This window comes from Chanodichthys erythropterus, chromosome 24 (assembly GCF_024489055.1).
Source record: "Chanodichthys erythropterus isolate Z2021 chromosome 24, ASM2448905v1, whole genome shotgun sequence".
NCBI lineage: Eukaryota > Metazoa > Chordata > Actinopteri > Cypriniformes > Xenocyprididae > Chanodichthys > Chanodichthys erythropterus.
Window position 1 is genome coordinate 24,571,795 of NC_090244.1, and position 24,968 is coordinate 24,596,762.

General features: G+C 36.0%; 1 protein-coding gene across 3 annotated transcripts; it reads right to left on the minus strand.

The window, feature by feature from the left end:
- Window positions 1–4,873: 4,873 nt before the first annotated feature.
- On the minus strand, window positions 4,874–22,724 carry pkp3a (plakophilin 3a). 3 transcript variants are annotated; one of them, XM_067380299.1, is made up of 13 exons: window positions 22,634–22,724; window positions 18,103–18,209; window positions 16,577–17,370; window positions 14,856–14,979; window positions 14,560–14,764; window positions 12,609–12,783; window positions 11,466–11,583; window positions 11,210–11,374; window positions 10,936–11,118; window positions 9,634–9,787; window positions 9,349–9,544; window positions 9,158–9,245; window positions 4,874–6,140 (listed from the first exon to the last, which is right to left on the minus strand). In XM_067380299.1, the coding sequence occupies exons 2-13, from the start codon at window positions 18,187–18,189 to the stop codon at window positions 6,099–6,101; spliced, it is 2,331 nt and encodes a 776-aa protein (XP_067236400.1). In that variant the 5' UTR covers window positions 18,190–18,209; window positions 22,634–22,724; the 3' UTR covers window positions 4,874–6,098. The 3 variants fall into 3 exon arrangements, with proteins under 3 accessions (XP_067236400.1, XP_067236401.1, XP_067236398.1); XM_067380300.1 differs by lacking the exon at window positions 22,634–22,724 and adding an exon at window positions 21,203–21,434; XM_067380297.1 differs by lacking the exon at window positions 22,634–22,724 and adding an exon at window positions 21,037–21,434.
- Window positions 22,725–24,968: the final 2,244 nt, after the last annotated feature.

The following is a 24,968-nucleotide window of genomic DNA, read 5'->3' on the forward strand; positions in this document are numbered from 1 at the left end:
TTACAGTGAGGAAAACAGTATCTTTGAACAGCATCTGGGAGGCTGTGGCGGCTTCATCAACTACAATTAATTGAGAACAAATCAAGACATTGACTACTTCTATGGATGGGCGGCTCATGAAAGTCATTGAAAAGAAGGGTAGCTGTACTGGCCACTGAATACTTTGAAAGGACATATATTCTTTTATTTTTGTATTTTGTTTTCTAGGAAAGCGGCAACAGTGTCGGTGCCTTACACATCAATATAATGCCCAAATAGTAGCCATTCTTATTGTTTCCAGAATTCACTCTGAAGTCCCCAGCAGAGCATGTCATATCTCCTAGCATGTCATGCCTCCCTCTGCAGCACTTTGTGCTTTTTGTATGGAAATCGCCACTTTAAGGTGGGGGGTTTCTTATCATACAAGAGAAAAGGGTTCTGATATAGAAGCACCTTCTACATTCAGCTTAGCGGAACAATCAGCACAAAGATAACTAGTGATCTCAACGCCTGCAATAGGTAATGGAAACCGAGATGGGAACAAGAGAGTGTGTAGACTTTACTGTCGACCTGTCTACATGCAGCACTTTTCTCATGGACGGATGGCATCTCGGCCACAAGTTCTGTGTTTTCATAGCTGGCTCAGGCTTTATGCAAGGGGCTGAAAAGGCTAGGGTGACAAATTTCAGAGAAAAGGTTTACAAAAAAAAAATCTACAGTGTCGGGAAGTCTACACAAATGTACACACATTATGAAGAATTTCCACAGACGTAATTATTTTGTATACTAAGCTCATATTTTCTATCCTTTAACCTCTAAACACTCTAAACAATTTTAATAAAACGTATGTTTATTTTGCAATTTGATTTATGAAGACAGCTCATAATGTAGTGGTAGAGACACTACATTATGAAGACAGTTAGTCCTCACATAACAAGTCAAAACAATACATAAAGGTTTGTTGCACTATATTAGTGATGTTATGTCCTAACCAGAAACCTAACCCTCACAGAAAGTTGTGTAAATCATTAGATTTAAATATAAACATGATTTGGCCTATTTATGAGCATTTTAAAATGAGGTAAGTGGCTGCTTAGGGCCCTGGGGAATCGGGTGGGCCCACTGATGGCAAAGCTTTTTGCAGTATGATCTCAGTAGCCAATCACAGTCATATCTATTGCTTTCTTGAACACAATGGCCAATCAGAGGTGTTTTAAGTTAGAATCCACTCACCCCTTGAAAAGAAAGTTTTTGTTCAGAGTTGAGTTCTGTATGCTCACAATGTGTATTTCAACTTAATTTATTTAAGTATATCTTTTGTCACAATGCATTTTGTTTCAAAGCAGCTTTACAGAAAATGCATGTGTCTACATTACAATTTAAAGTGATCTGTTATCAGAGGTGACTGAAAGTAATGTCCATTTCAGAAATGGGATTAAGATTAAGATAATAGAAATCATGTTAGCTAAGTACTAATTTTAATAAACAGAAATAATGAGATTATTAATTATTTCAAGTTGTGATCATGATTACAGTATATATAATTTTGGCAGACATGATGTACGATAAATAAGAGATTTATTTTCAAGTGTATAGAGCTCCACTGGTTATAACAGAACTTCATGAGTTCACTTTTTAGTGATTAGCCTATAAAAGAAACTCTCTTTTTGTGGATTATAGGCTAATATGTATAACATCCATTCAGAATTTTAATAAAAGCCTAGTTTTTCATGCTGCTGAGATGATTGATGAGGATTGGGATACATGCTGCAAAGTGTTGGTAATGACATCCCCATATTAATGCAGATTGTTTGAGCTCTTTGAATTTGGTCAAATCTGATTGATTATCAATGTTTGTTGTTCATCAGCTGGAAGAAAATTGTTTTGAAAGTGATTCCAACAATGTTGTTTTTCTTTGCCATTGTCATTGTGGTGTGCAGTGTGGACTCTACTATTCTCTTAAATTTTGAGTCATTTTTAGTTATTGTTATAGTTATCATTTTTGGTAAAAAAATATTGTAACTAAAAATATAGCCTTAACAAATAAAGTAAATCTGTAGACTGTAAGCCATTCTGTTTTTATTACAGGATGTATACACACACAGTCAGTACACCATTCAGTTCTAATTCTAATACAAATAAAAAATGAAAACTATTTTTTTGCATTCTGATTCAACATCCAAAGGATTTTGCCCATTTTGCCCATTAATTTTATCCTGCTCACTTTACGACTTAAAATAGTCTAGACAATCCGAAAATATTTGTTACAGAATGCTGAACACATTCACAGTTTATTATTGATTCAGTTCATATAACTTAGAGATCTTTGTTTTGGATTAATATTTTGGTGGGGGTCTGCCTCACCTGCCCTTACAGACGAGACATGGCTGGCCGTAATGGAAAAAAGGATAGTAGGCCTACTAATTTAATATTACAATTTGAACATTATTTAAAATACATAGCCTGCTCAGTGACTGATACAATACACTTGTTTGTTCACATAGAGATCACAGTTTGAATGTTCTTAATTCCTTTAGGCTTATTCAAAAGCCTGAGGTGAATTATTCATTGTCCCTTTCATTATAGCTACGAAACTCACTTAAAAATAATACTAAACTAACTAAATTAAAAATTTAATTAAACAAATTTAATTCTGTAAAAAACACATATGAAATTGAACTGTCAGCTGCGACGTCGCAGAAATAGATTTTTTTAAATAAAATCCCCTGACAATTACAATATATAATTTTGATTTTGTAACTGTCATTATATTACTTTAAAATATAATTAAATGTTGAGAAAGATAATCTGCTTTTGAAAATGGATTTCTTTTCAAAAATTAGGCCTATATTAGCTATATGCTCAATTTGAAACAACCTGTATTGTATAAAGTTCTATAACTTGATTTCCAGTTATAAAACTTGATCTAGTTTGTCATCACATTATAAATTAGGCTTTGGCTATTGCATAAAAATGTTTTGAGCTGTTAAAGTAATGATTATAGTCACTGAACTCCAGCAGAGCATGTTTATGGGTTCTGTTCTACCAGTAGAGGGCATAATAACATCTGTCATATACTGTAACGCGACTTTTGTGTTAGCAGGCTAAAACTATGTTTAAACTAACACAACCTATATTATTCTATTACTCTACCAACATATTATCAAAAATTACAAGGAAATGTGATTGTGACTGATAAAATGCTCATACTGCCCTGCAGTGACACTGTATCATGCAACAAGTTAGTATTAGGCTATACCAACTTAATTTTAAGTTCTGAATGGAAGATTAATGACTGCTGCACTTTTTCTACAAAACCTGCCATCAGTCAACACCAGCAAAAGAACAGTCTGTGAGACTCAGTTGTAGGTGTGACATAAACAGTGAATGTTTTGTACCCTGCAATTTGCTCTGAGGTACATAGCTGCCCTTGTCATCGCCCAGAGCAATGTGACGTTGAGGTCAAAATTCATAAAATGTTGAACATGCAACACTAAGAAAAGCTTTGTTATGATTCAAATGTCATATTATTACATATTATTATCAGAATATACAGACATTATCAGACAATCTGCTAGATATGTTGTAAATGTGGCGGCTCTTGAGGAAGTCATTGGGTTTGCAGTAGGGTGTGGTAGATGATTGTTCATGTTGAAGCAGAGAGAAAGTATGTAAATAGGGGTGGGTCAGCATTAGAGGCGGATAGAAAAGAGCTTGAAACAGACGCAAAGTGCAAAAGAAAAGGCGGGGTGGGATAAAGACATTTTTAACAATTTTTGCTGACTTATGAGAAACAAACTGAAATCAGCAGGAATGGGAAATTCTGCTACAAAACATTGTAAAGGTGTTTTAACATAAATGGAAATTAGAATCCCTTAAATATTTTTAGTGCACCGTCCCTTTAACCCTCTGGTGCTCCTTATTTAGGGGTCATACTCCTTATGGTCAAAAGCAACTAAACACTTCTCTTTTTTTCAGTAAAATCAATATAAAGTATTTTTTGGATTAATTTTATTTAGTATTTTAGACCATTTAACCTTTTCGAATCATGTCCACAATTTGTGTGTGTGTGTGTGTGTGTGTGTGTGTGTGTGTGTGTGTGTGTGTGTGTGTGTGTGTGTGTGTGTGTGTGTGTGTGTGTGTGTGTGTGTGTGTGTGTGTGTGTGTGTGTGTGTGTGTGTGTGTGTGTGTGTGTGTGTGTGTGTGTGTGTGTGTGTGTGTGTGTGTGTGTGTGTGTGTGTGTGTGTGTGTGTGTGTGTGTGTGTGTGTGTGTGTGTGTGTGTGTGTGTGTGTGTGTGTGTGTGTGTGTGTGTGTGTGTGTGTGTGTGTGTGTGTGTGTGTGTGTGTGTGTGTGTGTGTGTGTGTGTGTGTGTGTGTGTGTGTGTGTGTGTGTGTGTGTGTGTGTGTGTGTGTGTGTGTGTGTGTGTGTGTGTGTGTGTGTGTGTGTGTGTGTGTGTGTGTGTGTGTGTGTGTGTGTGTGTGTGTGTGTGTGTGTGTGTGTGTGTGTGTGTGTGTGTGTGTGTGTGTGTGTGTGTGTGTGTGTGTGTGTGTGTGTGTGTGTGTGTGTGTGTGTGTGTGTGTGTGTGTGTGTGTGTGTGTGTGTGTGTGTGTGTGTGTGTGTGTGTGTGTGTGTGTGTGTGTGTGTGTGTGTGTGTGTGTGTGTGTGTGTGTGTGTGTGTGTGTGTGTGTGTGTGTGTGTGTGTGTGTGTGTGTGTGTGTGTGTGTGTATACATAGCAAGTGCCATGAAAGTCACCAAGTGTCACCATTCTGAAGAAAAGGGGAAAAAAATTAAAAATCGAAACTAAAATGTTTCAGTCAAAAGCACCAGACAATTAAGAGATTCTAAAACAGGATTTAACAAAATGAGGTTGACAAACACATGAATTTGCTTTATTTTCTTTTTATTGTGTTTTACATAAACAACATAGATCTATGACTCACGCACATGCATTTAACAATGAAATTTATGTTGAATTATAAAATATACTAGACATTCAATCATCCAAGGCTTTGGAAAGAGAGCATTCCATGCATTCTTAATGGTCAGAAAGTCCAAGACCTCTGCAGGATCAACTCGATGCAATAAAAGCGAGTCTCAGATATTTAAAGATTGCAAATCACTCATAACAGTCTATTTGACTGTTTTGTATACTGAACAGATTAAATATAAATGAGAACAGCAACCCAAACCAAAACATTAAACATTTGGCAACCATAATAATAATAAAATAAAATAAAAAGTTTATACAAAAAAAAAAAAACACTAAATGTGAGTAAAGTTGCTTACTGTCAAATTAATGCACATATTGCACCGTATACAATTACAAAAACTAAGAAAATGTGTATATGAACAGACAAGTTTTATTTGGCATATTTTGGTGATCTTAATGCATTTTTTGAAAAACAATCTCTGATCCCTGTGGCATCAACCATTAGTCTATTGATGAAATGCAAACATTCAGATGGTATTTTACCATGTGTCTTCTTATCATTATAGTTATTATTAAACCTCCTATCATTTTTACAAGTAATAATGATACACAATTTCTGTACACATATCACATATCAAAGTACCAAAAAAGAAGAAAACCCACTAGAATTAGCCTAGTAAGAAATAAGCAACTCTATCATGACAAACAGGCTGATTAACAGCTTGAATCTGTCCGGCCTGTGTTTACAATGTTTACGTGTATTATAAAAAAATATGACAGTCTTCTCACATCATCTATAATCTTACAATTTTCTTGCTAAAATGCCTTCCCTACCATCATAATACATATATATTTTCTAAAAATATCTTAAAAAATAAACATTTAAATGCAACCATTTTAAAAAGAGTTATTACATTTCCAGGATATAATTAATATATCATGGAGAGTCTGAAGTCCTATAATAAACAAAGAAGAAAAAATACAGGCAAACAGACAATAAAAAAAGACAAAATATTGCAACAAATCCCTGAGGATTTATGGAAAAAATAACAATAATACAAGGCTAAATGTGTGTGTTATCCACATTGTCATGTTTCAAAATATGTTGCAGGTGTTCCGGCAGTATTTTGTATTTTCTTTATCCATTGTCCTTATTAAATATCTTCCTATTTCACAATCTGATTGGGTCAGATGACCATGTCTGAAAAGTCTTCTCTCTGGAACCCTTTCTGTAAAACATGAAGCAGAAAACACCACATGAGTGAGTGACGCTTTGAATCTAACAGGCACATAGTTGTATACCAGGTAGCAACACTGGCTACCATCCCAGATTTGAAGTTAGAAGAAAGAACATGTTTTTTTTTTGTTTTGTTTTTTTTCACCTGTGGAGTTCTATGGTGTGTTTGGACATGTTCACGAGGAAATTACCTGAAATCCACATCTCAGGGTGTGGCTGAACCTCTACCTCCCATATCAACACTCTTTGAGTGTGTAAGTGTGTTTGTGTGTTTTGGAAAAAAGCAACTCCAATATGACTTTATAAATAAGCAGGCTATTTTGCTTTTGTTTATTCGGTATGATAGGTGTTGTTTGATTAAAAAGCAACATACACAAATACATTCAGTCTTCAAATAACTGGAAAATGTCTAGAGGGCAGGGAGGAATGACAGTAACTGTGATGTACAACTGTATTAACTCCTAACGCGCAAAACACAAACAGACATTCTGAGGGTGGGTCTTTCTAAGCTGACTGAAAATAAAGAAAGAAATGCTAAAAAGTTACAATTTTGAAAAATAAATGCGAGTAGTGCTTGTTGTGTAAGTTGCTCCAGACATTGTGAGTGGTTTTCCAAGGTGTGGTTGCTAGGGCGATCTGGGTGGTTGCTATGCGATTTCTAGGTTGGTTGCTAGGGCCTGGCCCACATCAAAAACTTTTGTTCACCGCCATGTCTATAATATTCTGGTCTCTAGATATGGCTCAAGTCACTTTTTCAATGTAAATTGATGGGATCTTTTCTCTTTTTCAAAAATCATAAGTCTGATCATTTAGAAAACTGCAGGTTTGTCAAACCGCATGATTTGAGTCAGTCATGTCTGTAGAATAAATGGTTTGTTGTGGCAGTTATGTACCAAAAGTTCAATAATTGAAAATGGTGTGGATGAATCATACAAAACCAAACATTTTATATATACAAATGCCTATGTAGTAGAGCAGCACGATTAAAAGAGAATGATCTTGATTCAAACACCCACGCAATCTCATTCCTAAATGACAATGATTCGCCTGTGTCTATTAAAACGATTTTATCAACTACATTGTTACGTGACATGGTGGCGACAATGTGACTGTTAAAAAAAAACGTATGTTATTAAATCATTCATTCAAGAGATTCATTCAAAAAAACACTGATTTATCCAGTAATGAAACAATTAAGTATTTATGAGTGAGTCATTGAATCATACATTCAAATTTTAAATTGACTTTAGCAATTAACATTTTGTCAGAACCTCTAATAAATTACATGTTATTTTGTTTAGTTGTCTGTTCACAATCGTGGGAAAATCGTGATCTCTGTTTGAAACCAAAAAAAAGGTCTACTCTGGAAGTGTTTTTTTTTTTTTCCTAGAATATTTGTCATCTTGATTAAAAATTATCTGATAATAGCAATAATAGTGCTAGTGGCTAGGAACTATACTCTCATTCAGGCGTAATAATCAAGGAACTTTGCTGCTGTACCATGGGTGTAGCAGTGCAATGATATTACGCAGCGCCCGTGAGCCCCTGCTTGCACAGGGAACGTGCCTTGCAACCATGGAGACGTTTGTGAGAGACGCTGCGTAATATCATTGCGCCTGCTGCAGCCATGATACGGCAGCAAAGTTCCTTGATTATTACGCTGGAATGAGAGTATAGTTCCTAGCCATATCAGCCTAGAAAATCGCAACTTTTCATTTTCTGTCGGTCTTAGTACACGATTTAACTACAGAAGAGTCAAGTTTTAAATAGGAAAAATATCATAACGCTTTGGTCATTTTTAAGCGCGATGCTAACGGTCTAATCATATTCAATGAACTATGCTAAGCTATGCTAAAAGTAGTACCACCAGAACCGGAGATCGGCTGAATGGATTCGAAAACGGTAAAACTCAACTGTTTAACTCTAGGGGAGCTGGAAAATGAGCCTATTTTCAAAAAAAGTGGAGTGTTCCTTTAAGTTTAATATTCAGTATTTTACTTGAAAAGTAACAGTGATCATTGTTTTTATACTGACACCTACTGGTGTGGATAAATCATGCAAAACAATTCAGTGCCATTGTAAAAATACTCAATAGAGTGCAACAGCACCCACCCGCTTTTTCAGCAGCTATGGTTCTATAAGCTTTTTTTTCTTCTTTTCTTAATTTTTACAAACTTTGAAGCAAAAAATTTGAAGCATTTTTTTTTGAAAATCAGAAAAACATACAAAGATAAAAAAAACTATATACTTAACAGTTTCACTGAGGGAAAGAGCTACAATCCCATGAAACCTTCCAAACAAAAAATAAAAATGATGGAGGAATATAAAACTAATTTACGAACGTTGATTATTATGAGTATAAAAACAATCTACTTTAAGTTTATTGCAAAATATGCATATATATATATATATATATATATATATATATATATATATATATATATATATATATATATATATATATATATATATATATATATATATACAAACATTTAAGTATTTTGAGAGCTCAGAGAGATCAACTTAATTATGTCATACACAGTGCTTCAAAAATTATCTGAAATAATCAATGGTATTTGCTACTGCTGAAGCTGTCAGCCTGCATTAACAACATCGTAGCTCAAAGTAGGTCTGTCTTTAAAGGTTTCTAAGTTACCTTTCAAAATCAATTTCCCAATGGAGAAAATTAATGTTTTTACTTCTAGAACCCGACAGATAAACTCTATTTACAGGCATATATGTTGCACAAAACTAAAAACATCTGGTAACTGCAAACTTATCGCAATAAAGTGATTTGTACTCTGCTAGTTGTGTGAGCTCAAAAATTCAGTCAACATAAGGGGACAACCCGCTCCATGTAGAACATGTATGTCTCATGTGAGTCTGTCAATTTTTAAAAAGAAAAACTTTTTTAAAAATGCCTTTTATGTCTATATATATATATATATATATATATATATATATATATATATATATATATATATATATAAAAAAAATCAAACCACTTACACTCCTGTAATCTTTGTGTAGTTTCTTGTACTGGAACATGTTGCTTAGCACTGTCGCCGCTGCTTTGGCAGCTTTCAGTTTGGCAGGACTGGGTGAAGATTGAAATCGTAATGTTAGTATGGAAATTATATAATTTTTGAGATGTTTGTTATACAGCAATTAACTAACAGTCAGATGACTTTTAGTTTTACCTGCTGTCATGGGTGGTCTTGATGCCCACCAGTTTGGGCAGACCATCAAAGAAGAAGATGTCCCGTGCCGCCACCATGCTGCTGGTCACCAGGTTATTGAGTGCTCCACAGACGTTCACCACCACATCACTTGACGGCTCCTTCTGGCGGCCGTCGGAGGGCAGTTTGGCAAGCAAGGGATTTACCACCTTAGTAGCTAAAGTGAAAGAAATTGAGCAATGAGCTTCTCTAATGCTACTGAGGAGCGACTGACTCCAGTTTTGTGGCCAGAGAAGGAAGCCTTACCCATGTCGTTCTTGTCCTTGGCATGACGAGAGAGGTTTCTGAGGAAGCCGGTGAGAGAACGGAGCTCTAGATCGTTGTTGGTCCTGAGGAGATCCAGAATGACAGGCAACATCCTATTCTGCTCTATCGCCACACGACTCAAGATGGACGCCCACTATGATATAATAAAGAAAAAGATAATTTTTTTTAAAAATACTGCACAAACAGACCATTAAGGCCCGTTCACACAAAGAAGTGCCCACACCAGTGTTTTTATCATTCATCAACTGGAAAAAATCATTCTGAAAGTGATTCCAATGATATTGTTCCTCTGTGCCATAATAATTATAGTTGTAGTGTGAACTGCTATTCTTTTACATTTTGAACGATTTTTGGAACTATATATTTATTGTTATCAGCCTTGGTGGGACAAGCCTTTAATTTATGTTTCTGTTGATGGATACGTTCCACATGCGTTTCATATGAGAGTAGCTGTCCTATCATCTGTTAGTATGTAAATTTGTTGCTGACAGCACATTTCTTCATGTGTTGGTGTGTTGCAGTTCAGCATGGCAAGAGGAGACAAGAGGAGCCGCTGCCTCCATATATCTCCTATCTGGGAACTTGCCATGCAGCTTACAATTTCCCAATGTTTCAACAGTGTTGGTCAAAAAAAAAAAAAGCAAGCAAGCACTTGAACAGACAAATTCACAAAAAAAATCACGACAACATGCCCGTCTTGACATACAACCATAGACGTTATGTCTTAAGTGAAAGTAAACAGTTGAGAAAGACAATGCATGTGTACAGTATCAGTGTACTGAATGCATTGTCTTAAAGTGACAGTAGCCTAATATTCTTTCTGTCTGTGTTTTTGTTAATCACACAACAAAAGACAAAGAAATCACTCACTGCTTTTGACTGAATAACTTTTGTAACTTTAAGGATTAATCTCTATTTAAATTTATTCAAGATTATATGCAGTGTTATTTTATATTTGATTACTTTATTCAATTTCTGTACTTCAAAACTTGTTAGACCGGTCTTGTTTATTATATTATTATTTGTTATTATATTATTATTTGTTATTATTTTCAATATTTATTTTTTTGACAGTAGTCCTTTTTTTCTGAACATACCGAACCGTACCGAAACAGTGACCCTAAAACTGATATACAAACCGAATCATGAGAAATGTGAACCATTACACCCCTAGATGTCAGGCTAAGATGTTTTGGGTAGTTTGTAATGCATTTCTAATCAGTTTCTCAGGTGTTCTGAGTAGTTGGAGCCAACATAACTGATGTGAGGTAAATCTCTTACCCTCTTCTCTCCAGCAGTGATGTTCTGCAGGGCTCCGGCCGCAGCCTCTCGTGTGGTGGAGTTGATCTCACAGCGCTGCAACACCTGGTTGTACAACTCCACTATCTTAGGGTGCCAGAGCCACTCGATGTCTGCAGGCTGCCGCGACACTTCTGTAAATGTGGTGAGGTCCTGATTTTGTCTCTGGAAGTATAGGCAAAATATGAGATTAAGCTGTAATGTGAGAATGAAATTAGTATATTGAAATAGGAATTTGAAAGCAGCTTCTCCTCACGTCTTTGGCCTTCTTGCTATTAGGGGTGAAGCAACCAATAGCTTCTCCTTTTGAAGAGCTCTGAGCTCGGCTTGGACCCTCCAACCGTGCCAGTGCTGAGGGGGGAATCTCACTATACAGCTGATAGGACAGATTCCTCAACACACACACTGCGTTCTCCACACCCTGAAAGAGGAACATGAATGGTCACATAAACACACAATTTTCAAGCAGTCAACAACAGAGGCAGAAAGTAAAGTGTGTGTTACTCAGTTACCTTCTCCTCCACTTTAGTGTCCAACAAGCATTTCTGAATATAGCCAACCAGAGCATCTATAAGGCCACGGGTCTCTCTCATCTGTTGTCTGGTCTTCTCGTTCACTGAGCTCAAGTTCCTGTGCAAGGAAGCAGAGGCATATAAAAGGCTGAATCTCATGAAAACACACTTTGTTTCACCCAAAATCAAAAAAAGGAATATTAGATATATGTTATATATTCACTCCATTCCCATGGCTCTCTGCCTCACCCTGCTTGCCACATACATTTTATTTTTAAAATAAATTTATTTGTACTCACCATTATTCTCAGTGTTGAGACTCTCTTTTTATTTTCTAAAAATAACAGTCCTAAAAATATCAGCTTTATTTTCTGTAATGTTTTAAGTTGTCCTTTAAAAAACAAAATCTATAAACTACAGTCCTACTCTAAATATATGGCTTCATTTTCTATTATTTTCACAATATAACAGTCCTAAAAATATAATTAATTTTCAGTAATTTTCTAAAAAATAAATAAATAAATAAATAAATAAACACTCCTAAATATTTGCCTCATTTTCTATGATTTTCTAAGAATAACAGTACTAAAAAATAATCCTAAAAAGAGGCTTAATTTTCAGTCATTTTTCTAAAAATAACAGCCCTAAAAACAGCCTTCATTTTCTACAATTTTCTAAAATATAATTTATTTTTGGGTTGGGTTTTGGATTGAAACGTGACTCTTAAGTGTTCTTGTTCTCAGGTTTACTAGCAGTGATGTGCCTGGAGGGCATTATCATTCACTGAAGTGAGATGTTCCTATAGGAACAGGAACAAGTAAAGGGGAACATAAAAAAGTGTGTGCGTGTGCGTGTGCGTGTGCGTGTGACATAACGGGACACAATTTTGTATAATGACATGGGTATGACATAGGTATTACAAGAAAGGGTACTTATGAGGACATGTCCCCATTTTTCAAAAGGCTTATAAATCAGACAGAATGAGTTTTTTTGAGAAAGTAAAAATGTGCACAGTTTCCTGTAATGGGTAGGTTTAGGGGTAGGGGTAGTGTAGGGCGATAGAAAATATGTTTTGGACAGCATAAAAACGATTACACCAATGGAATGTCCCCACAATTCACAAAAACAAACGTGTGTGTGTACCTGAGACAGCCAGTGGTGTTGTAGAAGATGTCAGACTCTGAGGGGCTCAGCTCAATGATGTCCTGGTCCCCAGTGCCAGAGAGGGGAATCAGAATCTTCTCTGTCAATTCGGGAAGAGTTTCTCGTGCCAACCTTTCTTTTAGGTTATCCTTAGAGGACAGATTCCAAAGAATACCTACAGGGAATGAGAGCAGGAGGGAGAGAGATAAAAAGAATGAGGAAAAGAGCATGGGAAAGTGGCATGGGGAATGGATAAGAATTTGAATAAAGATAAGGAAACAGAGGGGAAAAAGTAAAATATTTACATCCTCCTTGACTTTCGTTATGATGTCATCCACTTAAATGACCCCATATTTAGTCGTAGTATTCTCATATGTAGATGTTTATTGGAGTTCCTGCATATCTAGACACGCACAGAACCGTAAGAGCTGACATAAACCTGACTCACAATCCTTTGCTACAGGAGTCCTCTCATTCCACTGCACATGTTGAGACAATGTTGAGCAATATTTAATGCAGCTTGATGCAATACTGAGAGATCAGTCAACGCCCTACATGCAGCGCATGCGGATACATATGCACACATCTAGACTGACTTTGAAAACCTGTTCATACATCCAGTCATTTAAAAATGGCATAAAATGACGCTGAGCCTCATCATTAAGAATGAAAAAGTATTTAATTAAAAGATGAAATGAAATGAAAAAGGTGTATCTATATTTTCCACATTTTTTAAACACTGTAAAACTACGAATAGCAAAATCAGCTAATTATTAATAAAAAACAGTTTGATCTAATTAAAATTAAATGTTTTAGAGAATATTTTTGTGCCATTTATTCTAATTAGAATATTGAGTCATTAGCTTAGCAACATGCTAACATAAAACATCATTGGAATCAACTGTGAATCTATATAGACCTTATTTACCAGAGAAACAAGCGCGCCGCCATCTTTATAAAATTGTCTTTAAACTTCCGTTTTGCGGTAGCTCTGTACATTTCTATGGCATCGCTGTCAAAGAATAATTAGTTGGTTAAGTGGATTTACTTGTTGTAGAGTTAATGAAAGTTATCATGAGCATTGTTATGTTTAAAGCAGATGTCTTAAATGTCAGTAGGTCAGGAAGATTTTAAAACGAGCAGTTCATTCATAAATGTAATATCGCTGTGGAAATACAAACCGGAAGTCAAAAGACAACGAGCTGAAAAGGGGCGGGGCTACATAAGGTCTATAGGTCTTACTGGGTGTGGAATGATATGAGGGTGAGTAATTAATGACAGAATTTTCATTTTTGGGTGAACTAACCCTTTAAGATTGAGGTTATAAAATTGAGGTTAAACCGCTGGAGTCACATGGATTACTTTAATGATGTCTTTGCTACCTTTCTGGGGCTTGATACTGTCTTAGGGTTAGGGCTAGTTGCGTAGACTGCCAATGGAGGGACAGAAAACTCTCAGATTTCATCAAAAAAGATCTTCATTTGTGTTCCGAAGATGAACGAAAGTCTTATGGGTTTAGAATGACATGAGGGTGAGTAAATAATGGCAGAATTTTCATTTTTGGGTCAACTATCCCTTTAAGGCTCAGCTAGGATCTAGAGTATTTTTATGCGGGCCTGTGATAAAAGAGGATGTGAAACAAAAGGCTGATAAACTGAGATCAATCCATGTGACCTACTTGAACCCACTGCAAAATCTGCATGGCGAAATCCTTCATCCTCAAGCGACATTCCTGATTACTTGGATTCCTACTGAAATTACTATTTTGCCCACAAAACTTGTCAAACAATGGTAAATGTCACTGCACCTTTAGGCTTCTTGTGTGAAAACCAAGCTTTGTTATGCAGCCCAAGAAATCAAATTCACTTTAAAAGTTTTATGTCGTAATAATTAAAAACACATGATCCAATGGCAGTAAACTGAACTAGAACAACATGGCTAAAATGCCCACCTGTGATGTTCTTGCGGAGTTCATCGTCTTGTTCTTTTAGGGCTTGTATGAGCTTGGGGATCCCGCCGGCTTCAATAAGGGCCACTTTGTTCTCCATGTTCTCATAGATGAGGTTCCTGGTGGCTCCGGTCGCATAGCGCTGCACCTCTTGATTCTCACTGTTGAACAGCTGCACCAGGCGAGGAATTCCCTTCAGCTGGTTCACCTGAAAGAAACACAGACATTCTACTTGAATCGAAAACACACATTTATACATTTCAGTTGAATATTTCTTCAGATGAAAAGCAACTGCATACCTGTTTCTTTGCATCATTGTTATGGTAACACTCGTGTTGGATGTAGGCAGCTCCCAACATCTGAAGATCAGGATCGGCCTGATCAAGATAGCTAATGGCAGTAGGCATGTCCAAGCTGCTGAGTCTATACAAAAAAAAATTAAGATTTATTTAGTAAATTTGTCCAGTAAAGATGGTGATATTGCTTAGTTGTACGTTCATAGGTTTTTTCAAGAACATTCAAAATTTTACCCAGCTAACAGGGATCGTTCTCAAAACTAACATTCTGGCAAGGTTTTCTTAAAGTTATGAACAAACGTCCTTCCAGTAACATTAATAGAATATTTTGTTCAAAGTTATCTGGTCTTTAAAATTGTTCTCAAATCATTAGCACAGAAAGCTGAAATTAAAACAGTGTTCCCAACTCTTCTTCCCATAATTTCTTGTCAATGCTCTTCTCAATGTTTCCAAATATTGTAATAAATAAATAAATAAAAAACACTATTAATTTAGATTTGTGCCTAGAGTGGAGCTTGAAAAAAAAAGGTTGCTCCTATCTCAAGTAATTGATATATTAGCTTATTTTAGCTTCTTAACTTCTTACTTCCATTTTTAGACTAAGCATTATTTGAAAAAAGTTTCTTTTAACAGGACATTCCTGCAAGTGTGTTCAATGTGTGCTGGTGCATGTCCCTGGAGTGCTAGGAAGTGTGTGTTTCTTTCCCAGGGTGTGTGAAGTGTGAGGTGGCTGGACTGGTTTGGGTGTGCCTGCACAACAGACTCGCTCTTCACTTTTTACACACATATAGGCAGGGCTGGGCAACATCATCAAACACACACACGCACTGTTAGTGCAACAAGAATAGATAAGCTACGGGTGGGTGTACTGACAGGCTGTTAAAGCAAAGTATGAATAATTTCTTGCTTCAAAGGTCAGTGCCGCACACACTGTTAGCCACACTAGCACAACAAGCTAAGTTTTTGAACGAAAATAGCGAACAGGCTAATTTGCAAACAGTAATATGCAGTGTTTGTTATAAAACAGTGTGGCTCAAATAGCTATGCTACATAATTCAGGGAAATTTTGACTGACAGTAATAAGGAAGCATTTGGTAAGACGTAATTTGTGGTTAGACACATTATTTGTGCATTTTAAGCAATTAAATTGATAAATTTAATGCCTTAAATTCGGCATTAAAAGCCTTATTCATTTTCTAAATGCATGTTATTGATTTTATACTGAATGATTAATCCATATATATTTAATATATATATATATATATATATATATATATATATATATATATATATATATATATATATATATATATATATATATATATATATATATATATATAGTTCTTTTTTTCTTTTTCTTTTTTTAAATACTGTAATTTTGAATCATAATAATATAAAATGATCTTCCGGTGAAATGACAGGCTTCTCTCTGGTGACGTATATCAGATTTCTCCAATTATTTAGTCTGCTTAGCTCCACCCCTTTCTTACAGTTGACTGCAAGCTCTCAATCAGATCTGCTTCCATCCAATCAACAATCCCACCCTACATTTTTTTTCCAAGATAAGCCATTTCACTTGGGTGTACGTCACAATATGAAAGAAAAAAATAGGTCGCTACTTCCTTCTCATCGCTACTTCAAAAAATTCTTCCTTTTTCTTTTTTAGGATGTGTTTCGCTCTCTTTTCACACACCTAAGATATTCTTACCTAAGACTGTTCTTACCCGCTTAGATTGCCCATGCTTCCCGAGAAATCCATGCCGTCAAACACATCCCTGCCTCTCCCAACACTATGCATACTCCTCACAGAGCCGGCACGTGACAGCCTTCCCTGCTGCACCATCGCCAGGTTGCCCTGAGAGCCGCTGAATCCTCCGGCACTTCCATACATGCTAGATGATGAGACATTGGATGTGCGACTTATTTGTCGATTGTTGATTCGGCTGATGGTACGGTGGGCAGGGCCTTTGAAGGACTGCCGGCTAACGTAGACTTCCTGCTCCATGCCGCCACCAGAGGCGAGCGTTCCGCTGAGGGAACGTTTCATGGCTGGTAGCGTCATAGAACCGACCTGCTGCGGTCCGCATTCAAATCCGTTCACTCGAGAGGTGGAATACACAGACTGCCGTGGGTAGGTGTTGGCAGCATAGCCGTTGCTCATGCTTTGCATGGAAGCCTGTTGTGCATAAGTGGCATCACGTTCTGAAACTATACTGCCATCGCTGTCATCCTGTGCCACCCAAGAAGAAACAACCTGGCGTGGGACGGCTGCCACATGCATGGAATGCACTGACACTGTCTCTGGGTCACCCCCCATTCGGCTGAAGGAACGAGTCATTGCACCGACCTGCTGCTGTTGAACTTGGCCACCCTGGTAACCGCCACCCGCGAACTCTTCCTGGTAATATGCAGCACCTCCACCACCACCTCCTGTGTAACTGATTTTGGTTTTTGGTACGAAATCAATAGCAGAGCGGGATGAGTAACCACTACTAGAGTACTGGGATGGACGCTGGGCCTAGCAGAAACAAGAGAAAATGTAATATTTTATATCTATAATGGTATCAACTATAGCTGTCAATTGATTAAAATGTTACAGAATTTTGATTAATTAATCAATACAACTGATATTAATCACATCGATTTCTGGAGAAAGGCCTCAAATTAAGATAATTCAGATATATGATAAGTGCAAAAACATTAGGGTGATATTTTAAGTTTGAATAATTAATGTTTGACCCTTCCCTTCTGCCCTAACCCACCCTTAAACCTACACGTACCACCAAACCTGTCTGCAACATGACCTGTATCTCACCTTAATAGCAGCAGATGTGTTTTGCAATACAACATTAACACAAGAAGTACATTGTAACAAAGATTTTTATTCAAGTACATAAACTAGTTAAAGACACCTAATATAATGTGTGACCCATAAATTAAATGTATTTTTAATGCATTAAATCAATAGCCAAACTTTTAACATAGTATCACTCAATTGGAATGTAACTGAAAGTGATGCTAAGACATTTGTAAGCTTGTGACTTTTCATATGAGGTTGTTGAGTAGAGCTGAATTGTGAAATACCACACCTAACTAACACAATCTCCATTACTCATTTTCAATATTTGGACAAGATCCATACAGTCACACACGAAAAAGATTTCTTTATCTTAGCTCAATAAGTGATATGTCTTTCAAACAAGTAAACCTACAATAAAATATTTATGTTTATAAGTAGAAAGAATCTTACCATCATTGGTCTGCCGGAGGAATAGACGTAGGATTTAGAGCTGAAATTTGGGGTGAAGTTCTGGCTCATTGTTGAATATTTTGTCATGGTTGAATAATCCCCAGATTCTAAGAGAAGAAAAATACAGATAATTAATACAAATTTACATCTGAATGTGAATTTTTGCCCGTGAAAATTAATGAGAACAATACCATGAACTAGTGATCTTCCCAGTAAACTTTCTTAATGTGCCATCACATTGTACAAGTTTCTGAACAAAAGTGTCACACCGAACAGCTAAGCTACAGTGTATTTTAATCAAGAAAATAAGACCCATGATTTACCTGGCAATTAAAATTGCCCCCCAATTGGTGAAGACTGAAACTATTAACTATAACCAGCTTAAATAAAACCATGGATCCTCATTCTAAAAAGATGGCCTTTGATTAGCAATTCTTGCACTTCTAATCTCTAAATGTTTTGCCACTTGTTTTCCTTTAGTTAAAATACAACATTCCAATCCAAAACAATGACCAATCAGGTGGAATTAATAAAGAGAATAAGCTATATTCAACTAAAGAAATGCACACAACTATAAACAAAGCTGTTGTACGCATTGAGTATTGTAAACATGCATGCATATTATTTAATACAATTAAACAAATATCTTTGTTGTTTTGTTTCCCTTTAGCCATGTTTATGATGCCTTTGTACGCAAGTTTGCACACAAACATGCATGTTTTTTCTTTGATAGAACAATTAAATCAAACAAATGTGTTTTGCTTCACTTTAATCAGGTTTACAATAGCTTAGTTTCACGAGTTTGTGTGCCCATAAAATCATAGCGTAAGTGGTAAACAGATTTGGCTTGCTGTCTGCTATAGAGGGGCTCGGAAAGAATATCCTACTCCAGCTCCGATTGCCCCTCTATAACAGGCAAAATTAGTACAAAAGGAGGAGAGGAGGAGGAGGGTTGGTAAGATGCTGGTTTTATACCTTGTTATTAATTAGAAGATTGGATGGGCGTACTTCTCCCGAAATTACGTTTATTAACTTCACTTATTATGTAAACATGCATGTTTGTTCTTTCATTGAGCAATTAAACATACAAATTGGTTTTGTTTCACTTCAGTCATGTTTATGATAGCTTTTGCACACAAGTTTGTATGTAAACATGCATGTCTGCTCCATACAATTAGACAACTTGTTTCAAGTTTGTGACACCCTTGTACAAACTTGTGGAGTTACACAAATTACTGCAGTGCAAGTTTAAAACAGTTTTACAACGTTTTTGTTCTGGCTCAGCAACAGATGGGGATGAATCTATGGGCATGCGTGCACACACGTTTGAGAATGTGAATGTGAATTAGGGAGTGGTATAAGCGTTTGATAAGTGAATAAGTGTAGAGTGAGTTGTAGACAACAGCAGCAGAAAAGACAGAACCGGTCTGATGACTAGGGAACACTCCCAATGTCCCTACCCAAAAAAAAAAAAAAAAAAAAAACACACCCTTTTGCCCTGCCTCACCCTGCCCTAGTGCATTGCTTTGCTTAGCTAAAGTAAATACAAATAACTATTCTTAGTTATTTTCATCAGAAGTCAAAGTGTGAATGCTAAAAATGCTAAGTTTTGTTTTAAAACAATCCATTTGACCTACATCTCTCACATATGCTTGGTATTTCACCATTGTCAGTTCTAGTTTTCAGACAGGGGAACATTTTCAAGACATTGTATGTGTCTCCTCCAGGAAGCCTTGGGCCAGTAACAGGAATATGTAAGGCTGTTTGAACTTGTCAGAATGCTGATAACCTCATAAACCAGGGGTCCGGTTAAAGTATCCAAGCACCAGAGGTTATACCCTGAAAATAGCTGTGGCAGACCCTCATAAAGCCAGGAATTCTAACCACTCAAATCAACCACAAATTCTTAAACAATTTTTGAGTACTTTCAATGGACAATATACACACACAAATGTATAATGAAGTTTGGGTGTATTTACAAGTAGTAAGTTTGGACTGAAACAAAGAGTTTGGCTTTCTACGACAACATTGCGAAAGTAAAACTCTCAGATTAAATTCTTTGGCTTTTTCTTCAGGCCATTGTGATTGACTGCATCAAATTACCTTCCTTTTGAGCAATGCTAAGCAATTTTTTTTAGAGTGGGTTGGGTTTTTCAAAGGAGAGCTTTGAAACTTTCACTCATTTAGTCATGTAACAGGAACTGAGATTACACTTGAACCTTGATCAACCCGCCACTGTAAATTATTAACACCAAACCAGAAGCTGCATTGTATTTCTGTCTGTTCTGTTAGTGTCTGCGATATTATTCTAATTGATGCAGAAAAAAAAAATCAAAAATTAAATCAAAACGTTCCCACCCTATTTTTTCCTTCATTTTAATCATCACTACTAATGTTCAAGAACAAACGTGAAGACCAGATCTTCCATGCCTAGAGGGAATAACCACCATTTATGACATGGTTTTTATTACCGCCTGAAACAAAGGTACATTCAACTTAGTTTAGGTCATGTCATACTATGACATGCATTATGTACAAATGCCGTGTGATGTTTTTCCTTACTGTATTATATTCAAATAACAGAAATCATGTGACCACAGTTACAGCTACAGGCAGTTTTGTCTTAAATATTTAGTGTTTTGCATACTTAAGTGTAAACAACACAATGCAGCCTGTGCCTGTGAATTGAATAAAAATGTATTTGCTTCTGAAATCAAATCAAATCAAATACAAGGATAAACCAAAAAAAATAACTTTCCCAAAAGTTAATAAAGTTGAAACTCAACTCAAGATCATTGTTAAATGAAACCGCATACTGTATAAAAGCACAGCGCATAGTCTATGTAAAGTCAGATGATGAGCAGATTAATAATTCAAAGGCTGTTGTGTTATTGTAGCTGTCATACAATGAGATCAAAGCGCACGGTGACACACCTGAGGCTGCGTGTTGTGACGAGGAGCCGTTCTGGCGCGGAAGCGTGGACTTTTCTGCCAATCTCATGGACACCTGCTGGTGCACGCGCTTAAATCTCGCCTCCTCCTTGTGGTGAGACCCGCCATGCGCAAGCTCGTTTTCGGACGGGACCGCGTAAGTACTTACGGTCGAATTGGGCTGCATAGCCGTCAGAAAGACGTTCTCCGAGGTCATACTCAGACTCATTGCGAAGCGACGATGGGACCAAGCTGAAGCACCAAGACTGAAAATGTACAGTTCCACCAGAGAGAGTGGAAAAAGATAGATCCCCGCAATGCAAATCAATAAAGGTGCCTTCAGTTAGTCAGCTTGTGTTCCTCTGCGTTGATGCTGGAACTATGAGACGAAACAACACACTACTGACGTTTGATCTGAACTCTGCGGCTTTTTCGCAGGTGGGAGTTAAAGTGGGCGGGGTTTAGGTAGATGAGTCATTGGTTACCTGATCTAGGTAAACTCATGAACGGTCAAAAGGAGACCGTCAAAATTATTTTGTATATAATTGTGCACAGGAAATGTCATCAATGTCATTTAAATATATATATATATATATATATATATATATATATATATATATATATATATATATATATATATATATATATAGGCTACAATAGCATAAAATGTATGATGTACATAGCGTAGGCCTATCAATAATTGTTTTTTTCATTACGCTACTTTGAAATACAACACAAATATGTTTAAATCATGAAAGTAATGTAGGCTAATAGCTATTTTTAGGTAACCTGACCAACTTTATTTACAGTGTAAATTTGAAAAGTCTATGGTCGCATGAAATTAAATAATACGACACGTTTATCGTGAATACAGCCTATACTTTCATTACAGTTAGTACTAAAATCAGATTTTGATTCGTTCTTCTTCAGACATCTTGTCGTCACTGCAGCGATAGTATGAGGAGAAAGCGCTCTGACATGCAGGTGACGTAGGCCCATAGACAGTTTGTTGTGTTTGCTGTCGTTGTATCATCGCCTAGCAACGAGAGAAACCGGAAAACGCTGGTCATGCTGAATTTGAGCATGATAATCTTTTTTTACAAGTTTCACCTTCATCTACTTAAACATAAAGTGAGCTTTTGCTTTCTATAAAACTCAAACACTGATATAAACTATCTGATGAAAAATGACACTACTTTCCAACTTAATTTTACCCATGACAAATAAACGCGATTAGTTTAAGATTTGAAATTAGATTAAGATCTAGAAAATAAACTCTAGTTATTTGCAGTTATATATCGTTTAACACAAAATTAATTTAAAACCTTGAACTATGTTTAAAATATTTCTTAATGCAGACTGGTCATCACAGGAAATGTCATCATTTATAAAACATGTTTCATTTATGAAATAAACAAATCAGCATCTTCTTCAGAAAGTTATCAAACCCTTCAGTCACTGAGTCACTGTCTGTGACTGATGCTAGATTTCTGTTCAGACAGCATTTCCATGCTTGTTCACAAAACTGAATCATGTTTGTTCATAAGATGACAATATTAAGCGATCAAAAACCAATGTTTGCTTTTATCTTTGTACTCACCATTCAGCAGGTTTTACTGAATAGTTCCAGTGCTGAGTAAATTATGTTGGGCTGTATTTAGTGTGCTGTCTCGTAGTTCTCTTGATAAAATCTGACAGATGTCATAGTGAGGCAAGAAGTTATAGAAACTGTAGTGACAACGCCCTTATTACAATTAAAACGGTACATTGTGTGTGTATTCATGATCACTTTTCTGGTTACCAATCCCCTGCATTAAGGGAGGTGTGTGTGTGTGTGTGTGTGTGTGTGTGTGTGTGTGTGTGTGTGTGTGTGTGTGTGTGTGTGTGTTTGTGCGTGCGTGTGTGTGTGTGTGTGTGTGTGTGTGTGTGTGTGTGTGTGTGTGTGTGTGTGTGTGTGTGTGTGTGATTACAGATAGTTATAGTGGAGAGAGAAACTAAATGGGTGAGTCTGCAGGTGTAGGTGTGATGCAGACGTCAGGCAGGGAGTGAGCGGGGTAAAACATCCTAAAACACTGTGATTTTTTTTTTTTTTTTAAATTACAGAAAAAAAGAAATAAAAACTTGCAGTGGTTGCCCGAATAATTATTTAAAAATACAGTACAAATGTAAACATTTACAGAACAACCTGTACATTTTACAATTTAAAACTGTAATTTACAAAATAATAATTATAATAATGAAACCGGTAAATCAAACAGCTAATTTCTGTTGAATTAGCAAGGCCTCACTGATACTAAAATATGTTTTGTTCCATGTTTTGTACCATTAACATACATTGACATCCACCATAATAACACTGACAGTAAAGAGACATGACGAATCAAAGTTCATAACATGTAGCTTTTTCCACAAACTGATATAAATACTAGACGGTGCACACAGTGTGTCATACACGCAAATACAACATATGTAACATAGAACCCTAATGTAACTGACAAGAACAAATAAGTATTTGAAATAGAAATATTTTGTAACATTATAAATGTCTTTACTGCCACATTTGTTCAATTTAATGATTAAAAAAATTCTACTGACCCCAAACTTTTGACTGGTAATGTAACCTATATAACAATAACCTTATACAACTTCAAAATAACTTAATATTAATAAATATTTCAGACATGGTTCTGTCGATTCAACATTTAAAGCTTTGATAGTGTGATCGCTGTATTACTGGCATTGGTTAATTTGAACATAGAGTGAAATATTTTTATTGAAATCTTCAAATAGTCATGCCATTTTTTTAATCACTCTTATATGTGTTTCAGTGGTGTGGCATAATGATTACAGTATACAGTAAGTACTGCAGTGCTACACGTGAGTCACATTGAGAAATAAAGGAGCATATTTTATAGAGGTTTCCTCAGGCCAGGGCAGGTGTCAAAGGTGTCATTCAGTCAAAGACAGAATCACTTGCCCTTCCCTATGAGAAAGCATTTTCAACTTTGTACCACCTTAATTCACCTTAGACGTAGTCTGACAACTCTCAAATATGAATAGCAAAAAATGCCCTGTGAAATGTACGTAGATCCATTATGCTAATATAAACTACTGTCACAAAGCATAAAGACACTATTTGAAATGTATAAACTAATATATGGTTTAACAAAATTTGTATGTTGTGTTTTGTGTGTAGTGTTTGTTTTATTTTGCTTTTATTTTGTATTACTTTGCTTTTATTTGGTTTTGCTTTGTTTTGTTTTGTTTTTTGTGTCTGAATCAACGTGTGCCACTGCCAAATTTTCCATATATTGTTCTCATTATGATCACAACTTGTAATAACTGCTTGAATGAGCTCATTGTTTCTGCTTAAATGAATACATGATGTTAGTTTACTGCATGATTTGTATTATCCTGAACTGTACATTTCTAAAATATGGATATTACTTGGACACAGTCACCTCTGATGACAGATTGTAATGCAGTCACATGCATTTTCTGTAAAGCTGCTTTGAAACTATATATTGTGAAAAGTGCTGTACAAATAAATGTGAATTGAGTGTTTTTTTTTTGTTTGTTTTTTTTTTGCTTTGCTGTTGTGTGTTGTGTTTTATTTTTTGGTTTTGTGTGTTTTTTTGTGTTTTGGAGCCTATGACTACTGTAATGCCTTTCTTCAGAACACAGTTTCTTCAGAACACAGAATTCCATAATGGCAAGTGATTTTTGTGGTTACAATAATCAAAACATTAGATGTTAGACATTTTAACATTTTAAAGAATGCTCTCTTTTAAAGTTCAAGAAATTATGGACAACACAAACAATCTCATAAATGAATAATTTTAAAAAATCACAATAAATGCAGATGGTCAATTTGTAAAATTATTCACATGTGCACATTTGTACACATCATTGATTGAAACATCTGAAAAAGAGTT